Source organism: Salvia splendens, chromosome 1 (assembly GCF_004379255.2).
Source record: "Salvia splendens isolate huo1 chromosome 1, SspV2, whole genome shotgun sequence".
Classification (NCBI taxonomy): Eukaryota; Viridiplantae; Streptophyta; class Magnoliopsida; order Lamiales; family Lamiaceae; genus Salvia; species Salvia splendens.
This window is the reverse complement of record NC_056032.1, coordinates 3657536-3678515: the sequence shown is the minus strand read 5'-3', so window position 1 is coordinate 3678515 and position 20980 is coordinate 3657536. Positions and strand designations below refer to the sequence as shown.

General features: G+C 32.7%; 3 protein-coding genes and 1 long non-coding RNA gene across 5 annotated transcripts; 1 reads left to right on the top strand and 3 right to left on the bottom strand.

Moving 5' to 3' along the window:
* Positions 1–1598: 1598 nt before the first annotated feature.
* On the bottom strand, positions 1599–4481 carry LOC121794118 (1,2-dihydroxy-3-keto-5-methylthiopentene dioxygenase 2-like). Its single transcript, XM_042192143.1, has 7 exons — positions 4392–4481; positions 3039–3150; positions 2583–2677; positions 2386–2500; positions 2173–2297; positions 1981–2051; positions 1599–1885 (listed from the first exon to the last, which is right to left on the bottom strand). Exons 1-7 carry the CDS (start codon positions 4407–4409, stop codon positions 1816–1818), a joined length of 606 nt encoding a protein of 201 aa, XP_042048077.1. The 5' UTR covers positions 4410–4481; the 3' UTR covers positions 1599–1815.
* Positions 4482–5084: 603 nt separating this feature from the next.
* On the bottom strand, positions 5085–5795 carry LOC121804794. The gene is made up of 3 exons (XR_006051215.1): positions 5681–5795; positions 5402–5588; positions 5085–5313 (listed from the first exon to the last, which is right to left on the bottom strand). It is a non-coding gene; the product is annotated as an uncharacterized LOC121804794 (long non-coding RNA).
* A 7852-nt stretch (positions 5796–13647) lies between these two features.
* On the top strand, positions 13648–14214 carry LOC121808860 (EPIDERMAL PATTERNING FACTOR-like protein 4). Its single transcript, XM_042209434.1, has 2 exons — positions 13648–13856; positions 13929–14214. Exons 1-2 carry the CDS (start codon positions 13739–13741, stop codon positions 14111–14113), a joined length of 303 nt encoding a protein of 100 aa, XP_042065368.1. The 5' UTR covers positions 13648–13738; the 3' UTR covers positions 14114–14214.
* Positions 14215–14720: 506 nt separating this feature from the next.
* On the bottom strand, positions 14721–17495 carry LOC121808852 (putative E3 ubiquitin-protein ligase RING1a). 2 transcript variants are annotated; one of them, XM_042209427.1, is made up of 5 exons: positions 17274–17495; positions 16594–17113; positions 16386–16503; positions 16162–16314; positions 14721–15115 (listed from the first exon to the last, which is right to left on the bottom strand). In XM_042209427.1, exons 2-5 carry the CDS (start codon positions 16599–16601, stop codon positions 14906–14908), a joined length of 489 nt encoding a protein of 162 aa, XP_042065361.1. In that variant the 5' UTR covers positions 16602–17113; positions 17274–17495; the 3' UTR covers positions 14721–14905. The 2 variants fall into 2 exon arrangements, with proteins under 2 accessions (XP_042065361.1, XP_042065359.1); XM_042209425.1 differs by having other exon boundaries at positions 16594–16962.
* Between the last annotated feature and the right edge of the window lie 3485 nt (positions 17496–20980).

Sequence of the window (20980 nt, the reverse complement as noted above, 5' to 3'; positions counted from 1 at the left end):
CGCCCCACGCCGCGGGCTCCGCCACCAAGAAGAAGCGGAACAGGCAAAGGGCCCAGAAGTTGTCGCCTTCGGAGAAGAATGAAGAGTTCGCCCCAGAGAGGACGAACTACAACCCGGATGAAACCATCGTCTTGGTTAGGTGTTGGATTGATATTTCGGAGGACCCGGTGTTTGCCAACAACCAAAAACAAATCGCGTACCGGGAGCGCATCGCTGATCGCTACAACGAGGCCAAGCCTGCGGCCGCCTACAAGCGCCATAGGGAGCAGCTCCGCAAGCACTGGGATCAGGTGAAGAAGCAGGTCAATTTGTTCTCGGCTGAGTACGAGAAGTGCTTGAGGGAGCAGGGCAGCGGCGAGAGTTTGACTTATGTACGCGATAAAGTGCTTGCGTCGTACATTTCATTGTACGGCGATTTCAGGCATTACAACTCTTGGCTCTTCTTGAAGGATAAGCAGATGTTCCAACGAGGGATTATGCTCCTATCGGCTGCGGCAAAGAGGACGAAGAACACCGTCGCCGGTGATTATACGAGCAGCGACAGCGGCGCACCTCCGATGGACCTCAACCAGCTGATGTACGAGGATGAGAGTTCCGGCACACCGATGTCCTCCCGGCGTCCCATTGGCGTCAATGCTGCCAAGAACAAGGGCAAGGTGAAGGCGACATCCTCATAGACCGCGGCCCCGGACCCGACCCCGACCTCGATCGCGACCCCGGCCCCGACTTCGGCTGCAGGACATGCCTACGCGGAGTTGGTGGCGGCCGCCAACCGGAGGACGTTGTTGGACACGCACCACGTCCTCATGTAGTGCGAGGACCCGGGCAAAGCCGAATACCTCAAGTGGATGATCGATGATCTGCGCCGCAAACTGGGAATGAAGGATTAATAATGTAGGATTTAGTGAACTTGTTTTTTATTTCTAACTCTTGTAAAAAAAATTTAATTAGTAATGTAGGATTTGCCTTTAATCGTAGTGTTTTTTTTTTTTTTTTTTGCATGACATATTTGAAAACATAAAAAATTAATTAACAAAATAGTAGTGAAAACTATGAGGCTGACTTTAGGGCGTCCCACTGCAGTGGAAGGATAGGAGGATAGAATGCTGATGTGGCGGAGCATAGAACGCCCTATAGGGCGGACTTTAGGGTGCCCTACCGTGGATGTTGTTAAGAACAACTCTCACTAAGGATAAATTTTTAGCTGACTTAGTATTGGAGTACTAGTAGGAGTAATATTTAAGTGGGGCTTCATTGATGATCAACCAAATATTATACTGCAGTATTCCATAGCAATTCAAATTTTCTTAATTAGATATATACACATATTTATCCCATTAATCTAAACCTGATGTTTATCTCTTCAAATTTCCTATTGCAGCTACAATTATGGCATCAACAAACATGGGTGCACATATTCAAAATGGTGAATGCCAGTCTACTGACAAATCTCGCACGTGCATATCAGGTCAGGTCGTAATCGTGTCAACACAATAATAGACACGTACAAATTGTGTTAGTCCACATCATAAAGCGACCTTCATAAACCACAAATTGATCAAGTTATATAAATACTAGGATACACATGGCATTCCGTATGATAAATAACGTTTCATTTTATAGATGTTGCAAAACACACACAACAATTGTACAAACGCAGCATTCATATCCCTATGTAGGATCATCCACTCAACCATTCGTCTTCTTAAAAACTTTAGCCTCAGAATACATACCCCATTATTTCAAGCTCATTTATATCACATGAAAGCGATGGCAGAGCAACCACACATTCAAAGATTTAGACAGTTTGGGGTTTTAAGCTGCTGTAGCATCAACTGCTGGACCACAGCCAGCCTTGTTCACAAAGTTATCAACATATTCTTGCCTGCACATAAAAAGAGACAGTATTGCTTATATTTGGTACTAATGGTTAGAGCTGTACGACCCTTTATGATGGGCGGTTATAGGAACAAGGCGCACCTTGCAGGGAGATGATCGTGAGGTCGATTGAAAGGAGTCCATACAGGGTCACCAACAAATAGCCTCATTGCCTGCATACGCAGATTTTACGTTCAAGGGATGGGTATCAGTCAGTACTAGACAATTGCACAATATTATAGTGATAAAAATTTAAACAAGAAAGGGTGAATGTGACTGTTATTCTGAACCTACCTTGATGTAATTGTCTGAATCAAGAGTAAAGCGGTGATAAATTCCAGCTGGAAGGACAATCATTGCCCCCTTTTTTACCCAGACGCGGATCCAAGCTTCATCACGATCGCGCACATCAAAATAACCTTCATGACCAAGAATCTTTCTATTAGGCACTAGGGTAATCTAATAGAATAGAGTTACAAACCAGATGGAGTCGATCATAAAACTTACCGCTTCCAGCAACACAATAGCGGATCTCCTCATCAGTGTGGAGATGTTCTTCATAAAAGTTCTTGATTTTCTCTTCATAATTTGGCAGCTTTTCTGGGCAAACTTCACAAAAATCCTAAGCAAATTTTATTCTGTTATGCTAATGTTGAAAATGAGAAGTAACATACTGTAAGACATGACTATGAAACTAAAGATACCATATAAGAATATCCACGGTCTTCACGAATTTTCTTCAACTCTGGGTCAGTTTCATAATTATCAGCATCAAGCCTCCAGCTAAGCACTCCTAGCTCTGAAAATGACAATGAAACTATCTTAGAAGCTGAAAAAATGAGAAAACGGGTAACATAGAATGCATGGTGTACAGACTAAGCTAAAAAAATTATGCTGTAACTGTGAAACCTACTCGATAAGCTAGGTAGGGCAGATTAGAAGGCATGGTTTTAGATGAGCTGATACAGACTAAGCTAAAAAAATTACGCTGTAACTGTGAAACCTACTCGATAAACTAGGTAGGGAAAATTAGAAGGCATGGTTTTAGATGAGCTCTGTGAGACGATGTTTTGCAAAACATGGTAGCTATTAAACCTACTTATAACGGAAAGAGTGGTTGAACATCTAATTATATAGTGGGAAATGCAAAGACTGAATACCATCAAGTTTCTCAAATGACACAAATTCCTGTGGATCTCTGTGATGGGGAAGCCTCTGGTCTGCATCACTGTCATCCATGTACCATGCCTGAATAACCTCCTCCCTCGGATCCTGCATCAAATATATGTTTAGGAAGGTGAGCATACTTGGGGTGACTTGGTAATTTTTACTCTTTCAATATTCACACAGTCTACTTATGGAGAGGGGAAATAACAATAGCAATGGAAAGAAGATAATCAATCACAATATTGAATTACTGAAACAAACGAACAGTTAATCGACAAGTCAAAGCAAGCCAGGAAAAATAATGTACTACTAAAGTCTAAAGACATGAAGTTGAAATAAAGTTTTGGATCAACATGAAAATTTGTAGGGGACATAGCTAAAACTGAAGAACTTTTTTATGACCTTAACAAGGAAATATCTCTGTCTATATATATAGATGTATGTAAAACAATAGAGAGACAAACTAAGTGAGTCACGCAGTAGCTGCATGTAAATACAGAATATTTTTAAGCATAAAATCAAAAACTATTTAGGATATGTTGTTCTCATTGCACCACAATTTTATATCATCCACTGAAATAAAGAACATGTTTGCACAAATAGACTGAATTATAGGTCTAATCCTCTGTTCTTTGCACCGATTCGAATTCCAAGCATATGTATTTGCTAGGCCTCCCGTAGGACCACGCTAACAACATAAGCCTTACTGGGAACAGCCATCAAATCAGGGATTGGAGATGACATTTTTACACAGTTGTACTACGGAGTACTATTTTTATATAACAACCAGTTTCACTTGATTACGACAGTTTCTTGAAAAAACACAGTTCCAATCTTTAAATCCACCAACTGATTGCTTCTCTCACCAAATAGTATTAAATTATTAGTTCAATGTCATATTTTGATAAGCAACAAGATGAATGCCAAAAGAAATAGTATAAGCTTGAGATATTATCAAAGTTCAGCTTCCAAAATAATCCAACGCAACATATGATCATACATCATAATTGAAGTTTGAGAAGCAAACCAAAAAACAATGTACAATAAAAAAAGAGATCAGGGATAACGCAGAACACTTGATCGAGATTTATACTACTTAATTAGATCCTCCTACTACCCGTCCGAGAAATTATACAACCAACTACAATCTGATAGCATCGACAAGAAAAACAGAAAAAAGAGGCTTTATCATCATCCGAGCAAATAAAAATGCAATTTTACATAATTAAGTACCCCAATATCAATCACATCCTCCAATATCAATCACATCCACTCCAATAGCAATCACATACTCCAATATCACAGCTTTGCGAAGAAGAAAAGTTAAAATTAAAGAAATTTCTTACCTTGCTTTCAGAACCCATTCTATCTCTCGCTTGCTCAAACCCTTTCAGCAAAGGAATTCAGCTTTTTGAGAAACGCCTAAATTGGAAAATTCTTAATTGTGGAATGTCGAATGGGAATATATATTCAAATTTCTCTTGTAAGGACTAAAATATCCCTTGGGTGATAACATTTCTGTGTAGATTTTAATTGAAATACGGAAAGTCACTGTGGGCATTTTGGTCATTTTTTAAAATTTGGTTACAAAATTGGAATGGGTGGATGATACGATTTTTCATTGAATTTCTGATATTCCATTTGATTTTTCAATGGTCCAGTAATTTTCTTTATGTTAATAGGAAATATTTCCGCATTTATATTCACATACTTGGACAAAGTTCATAAATCAAAACTTAAATTACAAGCTGATTTCGTATTTTGTTGTGCTTAACTTGTAAATTATTCGGTCCTAAATTAAGAAGTTATTATTCGTTTAAAAAAATCGAGCTTGTTTTCTCCAACTATTCTTTATTCAAACATTTTTTCTCACCGAATATTTATTTTCAAATATATATCTCAATTTTCACATTAAACATTCATTTCCATTATGGATTCAACTGACCCATTTTTATACTCTCTTTCATTTCTTTGTATGGCCATATGATAGACATTTACTCATTTCATAACTTTTTTTATCATATATTTATTCGGTAATCAATAGAATCTCATACAGCACGATGGGATAGCCGGAAATTCAATGAATAAAGATAATGGCCAAAAATTAAACTATCAATTATCGTGAATAAAAAATACTATCTCCTCACATCGGTCACTCCCTTTCAGACAATAACGAATCTCCTCATCACCATGGATGTGTTCAGTGTAAAACCTCTTCAGCTTCTCATCATAATTCTCCACTTTCTCGGGGAACAAGTCAAGCATATCCTTCACCAAATTAAATAACTCATGTTAACGGATCCAGTAAACAAAACTCGTGGGTTCAGACACAATGCTAAGTACATTGTAGTAGTACCATATAACTATATATATCCTCTGTCTTGTCGGATCTTGTTCGAATCTGGGTCATTCTCATACTTATTCGGATCCAAATTCCAGTAGAGAACTCCAAGATTCGCTAACTGCTCCAATGAAACGTATTCGGGTGGGTTCTTGTGATGTGGGAGTCTTTGATCATCATCATTTTCTTGCATAAACCATGCCTATATACATATACACCACCAAAATTAATATTCTACTTATATTTAAAGCGAAAGAAAATGGGTTTTCTTCAAGCTGAATGTGCAAAACATACCTCAATCGCCGTGGGAGTAGATGTAATTTCAAGATAGAGTAGAATTTAGGTCAAGGTTTGGTAAGGAGGAAAGTGAATTCACAATTGTTTGGATTTTTATTTGAGGGAATTTGCTTGGTATTTTTCCATGTGGGGCATTATTGTCCATTGGATTTTGGTGGGATTGATTTATTTAACCTTTTCTTATGATTCTAAAAAATCCATAAGATGATTTTTGAGAATCAAAGTTCTAGAGCAAGGTACAAAATGACAACCATTCTACATCTTCAAGATATACACGTGGAAACCAAAAGCCCACAATTGAATTTCAGCCCAATAATAAGCCCACAATTGAATTATGGCATTGATACAATTGTTAGAGCAAAACATGAAATTGCACTCTACAATTATTGTGATATGAGCATCATAGTCTTGCTAGCATTAATATGTCACATTTATTGAACTAGGTAGATCTCATAAAATTCTTAAATTTGAATACCTTTTTTAACTGTACATTTGGCAATTTCGCCTGGCCTGCATTCATACAATTGGGATCATGTTTTAGCCATCATACCACAGGCCTAAAAATAGTTTGTAAGCAGCTGGTGAAAAATCAATACCACTCATCTGTCACATCTATTAAATAACTACTCCTACTATGAATTCAATGAATATCGATACTTTTAAAATAGAGTAAATAACATTTTTGGCGCGTCAATTTTGGCATAATATGCCTCTATATTTAAAAACATATATCCACACAATTCTATACTTTCATGTAATATTACAAGGAACGAATTTTGCATTTTTTTAAAAAAAATTTAGTCTAAAATACCTCAAGTCCCTAAAAGATATTTTTGCATTTCAGTCCAAAAAAATTTGATATTATGATAAAGTTTAGCTACTAAAAATATAGTTCACTGAAACCAAGTAAATAAATTATTAAAATGAATTTCACATAACGGATATTAAAATTATTTTACACTTGAACCACAACAAAAGGCAACTATGTATTAAAAATTGAATATATAAATAAAACATGATTCTCTCTAAATTTATTTTTTATAAATTATTGATTTAACTGTGGACACTATATAAATTTTATCCCATCTAAGTAGTATTCTCTTAAAAATATACAACAATTTTCATAATTTAAGTAATAATTTACTTTATGAGAATAGTATATATGTATAGGTTTAATGGTTATGGAGTAATTATTAAGAGTTAATTTAATTATAAATTACAGTTTCTTTCCTACAATAATGACGTGCCATTTTAAGATATGCGAAAAATATCTCAATATTTCTGCAAAAAGTACGAATATGGCCCCAATAAATTTCAAAGTACAGAAAATATGTGCTGGCTGTCCAATGAAAAATGTTTTGAATACGACATGAATTTATTTGCTATATTTGTGCCATAATTTTTTTTCTATAATAAATTTAGTGTTCAATTATCAATTATTAAAGTTTGTATAATTCATAAAACAGTTACATTTTGCCATTTCAATCGTCTATCATATTTTTTCATTTTAATTTGTATGTCTTTTTACATATTTAGGACTTGTTTGGTGGACTAATTATATTTCGACTAGATAGGGTATAAGTATGATATATATTCTCATTTTATTTGGTAATTTAAGTTAAACAATCTTTTTATTATAAATTCATGTTTGGTGAAGAAGTTATAATAATTAAGTTAAATCTTGCGTTGACTAATATGTCGTCCTTTCATCCAAAACAATTTGTTAACAACTCATCTAAATAAAATGACAAATTTCAATATACGAAAATCCAAAATTCAAAAGTGTCTAATGGTCTTAGACCAAACATGTCTTACTTCGTAATCTTTTATAGATACAACGTAACTCAATGAAACGTTTAGTTTTTAGTCTTGTCATAATTAGAAATCAACGCGTGCTAGGTTTCAGTAGCTTCTCTTTCAATGGTGCGCATGTCTAATAATCTTATACATAAAGGGGATTTTCGGTTTGTAAGATTATATACAGGATTAAATTAGTAGTGTGTTTGGTTCATGAGATTTAGTTCCTCAACTCAATCCTAGATGGATAATCATGGGATAATTAGTCATACCTAATCCCCTATGACTAAAATAATCTCACAACTCAATCCTAGATTATATCTTGGTATTATTTTATCTAAGAAACCGAACACTACCAAAATGTCATAGTTAATCTTTTATGGATACAACTCACATGAATAGTTAGAGGATAGCATGCGGTCAAGATTGCACATCTAGTAGTCTTAGACCAAATATATCATACTCTCCCATCCCTAAAAAATAGAGTAGTTTTACCATTTTTTTATCATCCTTCAGAATTAGACTAAGTCTAAATACGAAAAATTTTCAACAAATAATAATCACACACATAATTTTTAATGTGAACTCCATAATCCACTAACACTCATTCCACTACCTTTTCCCCCTCAATCTCTACTTTTTTTCCTACATGTCTCTTACTCTCTCCGTCCTACCGAAGATGACCCACTTTTTTTTTTAGTTTGTCTCAACCAATATGGCTCATTACCTAAAATGGAAACACTTTTATCTCTACTTTATTCCCCTCTCTTACTTTACTCTCTCACACAAAATAAAACTACATAAAATTCCGTGTCGCCCAAGGAAGGGTCATCTTCCTCGGAACGGAGGGAGTACTTGCTAATTACACATTAAAAGTCGTGTCATTTACAAATTTGTCTATTTTTTAAGAACAGATGAAGTACTTCCCAATCTCTTATAGATACAATAAAGTGATTAATTTTCAATTTTCTCGTAATTAAAAAATAGCACTTGGATGCGACTAATTTGTAGCGACTTCTCTTTCAGCACTACATCAATATTCTTCTTTAGACTTTACTGCATGAGTACATCAATAGTAGTAGTACTAAATTTCATATATGCTTTAATTATCAATATAGATTCAATTCATCAAAATTAAAAATAAAAATATCAAAAAAAAACACCATGGGTGAAAGATGGAGTAAAAAAACAAATACTCCAACTAGAAAGAAGTGTGATTATATGTGGCATCGTGAATGTAGCCTTGAAAAATTTGCAGGCACAGAAAGACTGAGAAAAAAGAGTGAAAAAATCCAATTTTACGTCTGCAAAATATGAGCGACGCACACGAGCAGCATTAAATCCTCACTGCAGTTTGCTCAGTCACAGACCACTCTCACTTTTATAGATACGACATCAACAACTATTATTAAATGCACAATTTTATATTTTTATTTATTTTCACCATCAATACATATCATTATTTTCATCCTATTCGGTGGACAAAGATTAAACCACTTTTGCGTGTCGTAATTAAAGTAATTTTATTTTATCTTTTTTAGAACTACATTTTACTAAAAAGGATAAAATAAATTTACTTTAAATTTGAAGTAGGAGTATAATTTTGCACGGTGGCTATTTTGGTCAAGTAATGCTGACAAGGTTAGACTTCTGAAAAAAAAAGCTGACAAAATAAGAGGTATATAAAGCTGTGTATGATTTATCTTTCTATTTCGATTAAATATTCATTTATGATGTAGTTTAATTTAATAACTTGAAATTGAAACTTACTTATGTATCTCATTCATTACTATATACTGTGATCTATGTAAAGTATCAATGGGTTCAGATTATAAGTTGAAGGGTTCATTAATCTGTCATTTATACATATTTATACACTTGTTTGCCTTGAAAAGTTGAAGATTTAAATGAAAAATTGACTAATTAATCCATGTCGAATAAGTAGCTTCTAAATAAAATAGGATTTGGACTAGGATTATGCAATCAGCCCAATTAAATATCCACAATAATACTAGTAATGTTCATTTTGACCCACCCTTGATTTTTAATCTTATTTCCTAAATATCAAATAAAATAAATACTGTTATTTTTTTTCTTAATTATATTTTGGCTTATCTTAAAGGTATATCTTAACATTAACGGTCCAAACGGGCTCTAATATTTTTTCAAACATAAGGAATAAAATTATTGCACAAAATTTTTCTCATTAACAAAAATGAAGACATTCACTAAAAAATGGGAGTATAAATGTATAATATAATTAACACTCCATAGCTTTAATTAATTTGATCAATTTCAAATTTTAATTCTACAATTCGAACATATCACATCTGATTTCCTTATTTATAAAAAGTAAGGTGCATGTAATATATAAAAGCATTATTAAATATCCAGTAAATGTTTCTAATTTCTTTTGACTATATTCGTTTTTTCATATAGATAAAAGAAGAATGGAAGTGAAGTGACGAATCGATTATTTTTCCTTTTGATAAATTCATATAATTTTTTTTAAACAAATCACACATAACGATGTTTTTTTATAGTATATTTTATGAATGTATTTTAATTACTATTTCTTTATGGTCTGAGTAGGAACCATAGATCAATTCATGACTGGTTTTATTCAATGTCGCTATGGATGTGACGTGTGTTACGTTTTTACTAGTAAAAATCAACTCTATTTACCATTCCTATTTTTCTTTTTTCCTTCCCTATTTTTTAAAATTTATTTAAATAATATTTCACTTAAATCGACAATATTTTATACTTAAAGGCTATCGGTTAGCTATAATTGTCGTCCATTTCTTTTTATCCTAGCTCATCGCGAGTGATTTATAAATTCTTCTGGTTTTAATTTTTTTTATTGAAAAAAATACATAATGAAGCATTTGCAGCTTTTCCGCAATGTGGATCACATAAATCTTTGTCTCTTAATCGTATGATGTGTTTATTCTAACATTTAACTATAACAATAAGGACACGTTAAATACACTCGTTGTAGATCACCTTAGTAATTGTTCATGCTATATACATACCATATATAATTATATTACTCCATATCACAAATTGCATTGGTATCATTGTTCCTTTTAACTTCAAAAAAGATATGACAAACATTAAATCAAGCTCTGATTAATATGTTTTAGTAAAGTTAATCACGTTTATAATAATTTTTTAGTGTAACAGAATGAATACTAGTATAATCCAAAAGGATATCAATTCAATCATATATTGAATAATTTATCTACACATACCCTACATATAAGTAATAAACATGTTATTGACTGTCATAATATAATTGCCTCGACTCCTGACTAGACCGAAACTGGAAACATGTTTCTTCACGTGATCACCATCCCATTCTAACATGCTTTTTTTAAAATTTATTTAATTTTATAAGAACAGTAGTTATAATTAATAAATAAATAAAATACTACTCCATATACCATTATTCTGAATGGTTGAATCTCCTAATATAAGCACCAATGTTACAGACATTAATTTCAAATCACTAATGTGTGTACTCACTTATTTCTGTTTTTATGTATTCGTCAACTATTTTTTCTTATCGTGTGATTCAGGATAGAGCATTTACTTATGTTTAATACATTGGCTTCATAAATTTTGTTGCTACTTATATTCTAAACTGGTTATGTTGCTCCTCGATTTTTTACAATCAAATGTATTCTGTATTCCTATGTGGAAAACAGTCATTTTATCTTTTTTATTTATTTTATTTTATTAAATTTGTGTTAAAACATGTGCTAGCATTTTGTATCAAGAAAACAAGAATGGGTTGGCAACCAAATAGCCACTAAGGTAACTTTGATTTTATTTTCACCACATTGAATTTTATATATTTCCTAAAAAATGTGACATGAAAGTAAGGTAAAATAACGTGGATGGATAGCACTGGTTGCTTTTGCATACATCATACATAAAGGTCTGAATATGCATGCTGTAACCACTGCATAAATCTATTAAAATTTTGATATCTCTGTTTTCAAAGTCCAATTCCATGTGTTTTTTGGTATTCACACATAATATTTGTCGTATATAAATGCAAACATTCACTTTCCTTACAACTTTTCCAAATAAATAATTAAATAAAATTGAATAAAATTTTGTACTAAAAATACTCCTTCATTTAGAGTTCTCATGAGATGTAATGGGTCTCAGCTTATTTATATTTAAAATGTTGATTTATGTAAAACTTTTATTGTGTAGGTTTAGCCAAGTTCAATGAAATTATATTTTTTTACTTTATTAGTAAATCGTAAATTGTAATATAAAATTAAGTAAAATGATAGTATATGATAGTAAAAGGGTTTAGCGTATGTATTTTGATTTAAGTGTTTTTATGTACATACATGGTCGCAGATAGTTTGAGAAGCATGTAGATAATGTAAGTATTTAAGATTTAAGTGTTCACTTTTTGTGTGTATTGAGCTGAGAGTATATCCAACTATTTACACTAAATTCAAACCAATTTTAGTGTAAATGTCACATCAAATATGATTTTACTCTAACCATTTATACGAAACTTAAACTTTAAAGAATATTCCCTGTATTATGCATTTTTTTTACTCACAAAATTTGAAAAAAGTTTTAATTTTGGTTTAGTGTAAGCCGAAAAAGAAGTTCTATTTTTTTCTCAAAAATCAAAATGGGATTGATTTTGGAGTACCTTTAGAGTTAATTGTTTATCTCATTTTAAGTTTTAGTATACCATTGGAAATAGTATTAGTACTCAGTGTAAAAAACAAATACTAACAAACTTACTTCAAAGGGACAAAGTGATTAATTGATTAAAATTAGAACTTTCTTAATAAAAACTAATTTGTACACGTAAAGTTAATTTATGGCACATATACTTGATTTCTGAATTGAATATAAAAGGTGTTGTATATCTCACCGTAAGACGTTTGAACCTATTATATAGTACAAATCTCTAATTATGGCTTGGATTAATGTTTATTGATTCAAACTGAGGTTTATTGATCTTATCAGTTAATTTAGTAATTTCGATAAATAATCATCAATAGTAATTAAAATTTAGATCATTATATCTTCTACTGTATAAGATTATAAAAATTGAAGAGAAATATCACCCATACATCTAAATAAAATGACGAAATATTAGTTTTTAGTCAAGATGGAAAAAAATATTGTTTGGTCCTTGTCAATTTATATTCATACTGTAAAATAACAAAATCTATATTTTAAATTGTTTAAACAGACGATCACTGATCATTTGATAGGATACATTACCTTATGTGGTAGGGCCGGGATTGATTATTACCAAAGAGGCCTACGTTAATCTTATCATATAATAATGTAAGTATGTAACATCACTTTGATTAGACTTCTAATTTCTAAATGCATTACACAATGAATCGAATCGATAGTAACGATTAATTACTCCAATATATTTTATTGTTTTTTTATGCCTAAATGTGCTCTTATTTTCTTAACTTTTTCAAAGTATTCGCACAAATAATAAATTAAAATAAATGAAATTCTTATTAATAGATTTAAAAAAGATATTCGTTGCCAATTACATCGACGACTAATTTTTTTCAGAAGTTACATCATATGTACTATTTCCTCCCTATAACATGACTCGCAAAAACATGATATTTCAAAAATTATTTCTTCCTATGTTTATTTTCATTCACTTTTTCTTTTCATAAAGGAAAATAACATACAGACCATAAAAAGATTAAGCAGCCACATTTAATTTTGCATATTTAAATTATGATTTGTTTTTCCAATATTTATGAAAATTTCAATATTTTTCTAATCAAACATTTTCAAGCGTCACTAAAAAGCTGAAATAACCATACATACTAAGCAAGAAAAATTGACTACATTTCGACATCAAAGGTAAAAAAAAAGTGTATTCTAAAATTAGCTGCATGAGTCAGCGACAGCCGCTCCACCGTCTCTATCTTTCGACCCATGGATGCGTTACTGTTTCCGACTCCACGAGTTCTAAGTACTTAAAAAAAGAGAAGGTTGCTATATCCATTCCATACATACCTATTCACACACAGTTGAATGTAGTAAAATGTGTGTTTGACTTGGACTTACTCGCACGCTTACACGCAACGCTCTCTCATTTCATTTCATTTCATTTCACCAATAATACATTTCCTATTTTTTCCCTTATTATAGTACTAATATTATTCCCACTCTCACTCCCAATAATTCTTCCTCTTCTCCTACTGCTGCTGGATCTTCACTCAAACTCCGGCGATGGCCGTGCTCCGCCGCCGCCGCCGCCGCCAGCTAGCCCTCTACTTCGCCACCCTCGCTCTTTTCGCCCTTCTCTCCTCCGCCTCAGCTCTAGGCCTCACCCCTCCTCGCCAATTAAGTAAGTAAATTTATATGTATAGTATTTTTCAACAATTTTTTTTTTTAATTTATTTAAAATTTTCGAACGCAGCGGAGGTGGAGCGGCGGAGGCTGGGGGGGCCGGGGTCGTGGCCGCCGTCGTGCAGATCGAAATGCGGGAGGTGCACGCCGTGCAAGGCGGTGCACGTGCCGATTCAGCCGGGGATGAGTATGCCGTTGGAGTACTATCCAGAGGCATGGAGATGCAAGTGTGGAAATAAGCTCTTCATGTCTTAGTACTATTTTTCTTTTCTTTTTTTTGGATGTGTATATAAAAAAAAAATAGAACAAATGTTGAATGACTGATTGAATATGATGTTGGAATTTGGTCTGTCTAACAACAACCTGCATAGATTTTAGCTCAATCTTTTTTTCAAGTTACTGAATTTGTTGCTTTTGTATTTTTTGCAATTTTTTTAGCAGCAGAGAAGGGTCTTGGGAATGTAATTTATGAGTTACGACTGTTAAAAAGGGAGCTTTAATTCCATTTTTCTCTGCAAATATCTGTTTTTGTTTGAGTTTTTCTTTTTTAACTCTCTTTTGCTACATGATTTTTGTGAGGTGTTATTGCAGTGATAAGATTTATGAGTAGCATTTATTCACGATACCTTTTATGGGACAAAAGGAGGTGACAGATGGACTTCTTAAAAAAAGAAACAAGAACAAGATACAACCAATTGCGCTTAATTCGGGCCTAATCAGCAAAATTTGGTCCGTCCAGCCCGAAACCCAAACTATCCTAAAATGAAATCAAATTTGTAGCAAGAGTGTGACAAATTTGAGATATTTTCTTTTTGTAGTATAATTATTATTGTGCAAAACTTAGAAAAAAGAAATCACTAGCTTTACAAAAGCACAAAAAAATAATAACTTGACATTGCTGTAGTAATTGGCTCTTGAGAGTTCAGTTGTTAATTTGATTAGTCACTTTGCAAAATTTCACACTATCATCTTCCTTCTTACACTAACTAGAATTCATGGCTAATGCTCTAAAGAAATTAAGCAGAGGTAGTAAAAGAAGTAGTATGGTTAAGGCTCGGTCTCTTCTTCTTCTTCTTGCCCTTCCCCATCCCCTTCCCCTTCAGCAGCCTGTTCAGGCTCGGTCTCTTCTTCTTCCCCCTCAGCAGCTTCCTCATTTGCTTCATCCACCTGAGACGGATGAGGTGGCAAAATCCTTGTGATGGTCTCTACAAGCTCTTCAGCCTTATCTTCCATACGCGACTCGCACTCCTCGATGAGCTGGCGAAAGGAACAATAAACAAAATGAACAAGCAAGAATATGTTAGACCATTACCAGTGCTCAGAACGTATGATATTGGACTTCTAAGACTGTATGTTAAAGAAGAGCCCAAGATAACAACACCACGGCACAAATTATTCAAACATTGTCTTGTTATATTCCAAAAGAAACTAACTCATAAAATTACCAAAGTATGTCCTAATCCCCCATCATTGTTGTGAAAGTTTTCTAGAGGTGAGGAACAGAAATGGACAGCCCAACTTCAATGTTTTTCGTTTACATTTCCTCCATTTCTATTGAGAATTACTATATGAATCCGAATCCTGATATAGACTTACTGATGGCTAAAAACCGCACCTAAATATATCACTATCTAGTGATCAGGAATACAATTACAGAAAAGAATTTAACAGTTCACCAGCTTACCACTTGGTATTTGAATCTACAAGTTATCCTAACGTTTGAATAAGAAATGCTAAGCTGATTCAGTTTCAAGAGCCCTCCTGAACTTCCTTTGACTGCTCATAAGTGAACATAACACTGTATGCACACAGGTGGGTATAAATCTACTTTACAAAATTCAACATCTTTTTTAGCAATACCCTTTTCTTGACGTAATAATTCGGTGGAGCTAGTCAATGTGAATTAAAAGTTCAAGTGTAAACACCCGAAACAAATCTCCAAACCCCTGATTTCCCTCAAAATTTAACTGAGATAGATGTAAAATTTGCAATAGTGATTTAACTGCATGTATGGAAAACAGAGTAACCTAAACAACAACAAACAGACATGCTACCAGATCATCTTAAACTAATTCAGAAATAACAATTTCAACTAGTATTTGAACCACTTTTCAGCATAACTTGGATAGGAAAACTCAACATAAGTGGACATACAGCTAAATATAATGATGTGGATGGTTCTTTAAACTAAAATATTCAAAAAATCTGGAAAAACAAATTACGAATGTCAATTAAACTACACAACAAGGATTAAAAACATACCAAATAAAAGGAAATTAATAACAAGAAATGACAGAGATTACCGGGAAAAGCTCAGGTTCATTTCTTGGTCTTATATTCACAATATTAAGAATCTCTGCCTTTGCAAGGTCAAATTTTTGGCACTCAGCAACAAAGTTATCGATAATTTCCCTTGTTTGATTGCAAGCAACCGTCCCCTCTAAATAATCAAAAACCTAAATGAAAAACAAAAGATATGAGAGAAGCAATAAAGATAAGTTGATGATCATTACTAGGAATCCCCAACCTTGAACTCAGATTGAGATACGGTTGCAATAGCTCGAGAGGCATCCTTTCCAGCACCTCTTGATCTCAAGAGGTCAAGCAATTCAAAATTAGTGAGAGCGCCGGCGCTGGCCTCAATTCTGAAATAAAGTAGAGAAAAAGGTAACTGCTTCATATGTTAATTCTCACTATGTAAAAAGCGGAAATGTGTAGAAACTCTCTCTACGTACATTTTCATCGATAGGATGCTCACTGCTTTGAGAGCTAAAACTTGTTTCAGTATATTATGAGCTGTGATTTGGTCGAACGGATTTGTGATGGTGGCTGCAGTCGCCGGAGCGGAGGGGTTGCGGTCGCGGTGGCGGACGAGGGTTTTGGATTTGGGGGTCAAGTGTGAATTTGTGTATGTTTTGATTGTTTAATTTATTGCGGAAAAGATGCAATCTATACTAATCTAAAGTGCCGAAATGACACTTTTACGGGAAAATGCAGAGCTATTTTGTTTACCTTTTTGGTCATTTAAAAAATGGCAACATTGGAAAAAAATTGGTCCAATAAAACCAACTAAGCTTTGGAACAATTAAAAAGCAACATTGAATCTGCAAAAAGAGAGAGAAGGGTGAGAAGAAGAAAGATGAAGGAGAAAGAGTGCAAAAAAAGAGGGGGGCCCTTAGCTACTGGTCGACGGGTGGTTATATCTTCAGTGGCAATGAAGAGGTACATCATTCCCCTCCTGAATCAACCTCTTCCCTAACATTTACGACAGGGCACTAAAAATCTAACAGAGAACCTTTTTGGGGAAGCATGATGATTATTTGTTAAAAAAGTCAAAAGTAATACAAATAGCACTACGTGATCCCATACAGACTATATAGATATCACAATAGCACAATATAACACAGAACCTTACCTGATTTCATATCCACTCTGTCGACCCTCCCATATTTTCTGAAGAGGCGTCCGACACGGTGGTGGTCGGCGATGGTGACGGGAAATTGCGGCGGCGGTGGAGCTTGGGTTTCGCCGATCCTCAATTTTGGGGAGGAATGGATTGTGGAGAAGAGAAGAGAAGAGAAGAGAAGAGAGAGAGTCACGGATGGGAGTATATTTTTAAAATTGGGGGAGAGAGCAATGATTTAGGGTTTCATAGAATAGTAGGTATTGTATAATAATTGGGCTCTAATTTGGGCTTTTAATGTAGCATATAATTTGGATTTTAATAGTGTAATGTAATGTAGTGTAGTGTAGTGTAGTGTAGTGTAGTGGAGTAGAATTTATGTTAAACTCTATTATTATTATTATTATTATTATTATTATTATTATTATTATTATTATTATTATTATTACACAATAAAGCTAGGTTCTAATTTAGACTTTAAATTTCTTGTACTTTGTATATATTTTTTAAATCAAATTAAATATGTATATTAATTTCTTGAATACTTTTTATTACTTTTTCGTATATTAAATATATTTTTAGAATTTGAAATGTTTCATTTATTAGGAAGGAGAAAATTATTGATTTAGAGTATGACAAGATAAGTACATTATTATTTTGTTAATCTTTCCGTTGTTTTGAATTTTTTTTCTTATAGTTTCATTAATAGTATAGAATTTTATAGTTGATATTATTTCAAATCAAATAGAGTTTTAATTTGGTGTTGGACCATGTGTACATATTTGAAAATTAATTATCATAAATTAAGTAATTAAATTGATATATTAATTTACTAAATATTTTTTATTATTGTTTAGTATATTAAAATTATTTATAATAAATATAAATTATATTTATATTTAAATTACTAAAGATAGTATATATAGTAAGAATGAGTTGACTTTGATTTATTATATAACATAGTACTCCACTATATTGTTATTCAAGATACTTACTCATATTTTAAATTTTAGGCTTATCATAATATTGGGATATGTGTGTATAAATATTATTTATTGAATTTAAATTTGACTAAAGCGAATATATTAATTGTGAAAATTTGAATGTATTTCATTTTTGCTTGCTTATGTTGGCCTATTTCTAAAAACACATGTTTTTAGTCATGGGCAACTGTATGTTGTATTTTAAAGAGCCACAAAATGTTATTATAAAGTGATGATGTTGATGTTTGATTCTATTATTATGATGTTTACTAAAACATTTTCTATGATTAAAGTATAGTTGATTTTACTATATTGATTTCAAGTACTTTAATCTTTTTTTTAAAATACAAATTGATTTATAATTAGGATAATGTTAGTATTATTCTATTAATTTGATTTGTTGATAATCTCAAGTTAGTGTGAAGAAATCACTTGCAACACATAAGGTTTGACACATAATAAAGAACATTATAAATTTTTCATTGTATATAATTTATGTCGGGGATGTATTTTAATTGGTTAAAAAAACATTTTGCATATCTCCAATAATATGCATTTGACCTTTGGACATGCATCCTAAGTTGCGTAACTATAAGGAATTATATTAATTACTGTATGACATATACTCATTATCCCCTGCTATTAGTGTCATCTTCATGCTGATAAGCTTCATCCTTCTATCTATATCCAATAATATGCATTTGGCCTTATAACGTTTTTTCAAATACATACTTCCTTCGTTAGCGAAATGTTATCCAATTTTACCATTTTGGTCAGTCCGCAGAAAGTTGTTCACTTTGTTTTTTTATTTAGAGTAAAGGCCAAAATTGGTCCTGAACATATAGTCATTTTACGTTTTTGGTCCTAAACATTATCTTTTGGATTTTTTGGTCCTGCACATATGAAAATTTGATCATTTTGGTCCTCCGTCAACATTTCCGTTAAAAACTAACGGTCAACAGGTTTAATCCCGATTTTGACCAAATTAAACTTTTAATTCTGATTTTTTACTCCCTAATTAATTCTCTAATTATTTTTATAAATATTCTAAACCCATCATCACCACCCCCAATCCACTCTTTATTTGGGAATTTATTTTTTGAAATCCCTAGCCCCAATTTTTTCAATTTTGTGAAACCGAGCGAAGGGGTATTTGAAATTGAAGGGGAGATTGAGGATAAGGTTTTATGGTGGGAATTATAGATCGATAAATTGAGATTAAATTGAAATTGGGGGACGAGGATGGGAGGGGAGGTGGAGTACCTCACTGTGGGGGAAGGAAGGGTGTGATGAGGGGAAAATAGCGGTGGCAGAGAGGAATTATTCGGCGCCGTCGGTGGGTTCGATTTTGTTGGGTTCTTGATTTTGTTTGGTTTGCAGATTTGAGGTTCTCCCATTTTTGTTGGGTTTTTCAATTTTGGGATTCTTCGATTTTGTTGGATCTTGATTATGTTAGGTATTTGAAGATTAATTTCGATTTTAGAATTTTTGAATGAATGGAGAATTTGAAGTTCTGTAGATTAGAATTTTGAGATGAATGAAAATGGATGAAAAAGATGAGAGGAAGGAAGAAGATAGAAATTGAAGGGAAACACTCCAAATAAGAACCCTAATCATATTATTTAATTGAAGTGAAACACTCCCTAAACATATTATTTAATTCTAATTTTAAAAGAATATTTATAAAAATAATTAGGGAATTTATGGAGTAAAAAATTCAGAATTAAAAGTTTAATTTAGTCAAAATCGGGATTAAACCCGTTGACCGTTAGTTTTTAACGAAAATGTTGACGGATGACCAAAATGATCAAATTTCCATATGTGTAGGACCAAAAAATCCAAAAGATAATGTTTAGGACCAAAAATGTAAAATGACTATATGTTCAGGACCAATTTTGGCCTTTACTCTTTTATTTATTTTTTATTTTAATTTTTGGTGAATAGACCCCACTAATTTCCACTAAATCTTTACACTCACATTCTATTATTAAACTAATGTATAGATGTGGGACCCTCATTCCATGGACGGATTGGTGTATAATTTAATTTAATTTAAATGTTAGTAATGTTTATTAGAAATATACAATATGCATATTAAATTACCAATAATTAGGCCTCTCTCCGTCCCAAAGAGTATGAACTTTGAATATTTTAATTAATGAAAGAAAATGGGTAAAAGAAAACAAGGCTGGCAATTTTTTTATCCGAAACGAATTTGCACAAAGTTAACTCGATACGAACACGTACGTGTAGGGTTTAGGACCTTATAGGGGTCGACCCAATAAGAACTCCAAGATTTCGGTCGAGTTAGGGTCGGGTGAAGGTCAGATTTCTTACGTCCCGTGCATAGCATTGGTAATACATGGTTCATTTATTTATTTTATTTTACTCCACTTAAGGTTTTTTTGTCCATCTCTATTTTTATATACTCCACTTTCATAAATTAAAGTTGTAGGCATCGTTTGTCGAATATGAAATATTTCATTTAGAGTGAGTTGGGAGGAGTGTATTTTTCTTTTTGTTATTGTTATTAATGTTATTAATTGTTTATATTATTATGAATACTTAATTTAATTAACACATATTCTTAATTATAAATCTCATTATATTCTTATCATCCTCTTTTTTAATCTATTTACTTCCAATTTTTTCTTCATTATTTGAAAATCATTTGTCCCATGCATAGCATGGGTGTTGACACTAGTTTGTACCAAAACTGATATTAATATATGCCCA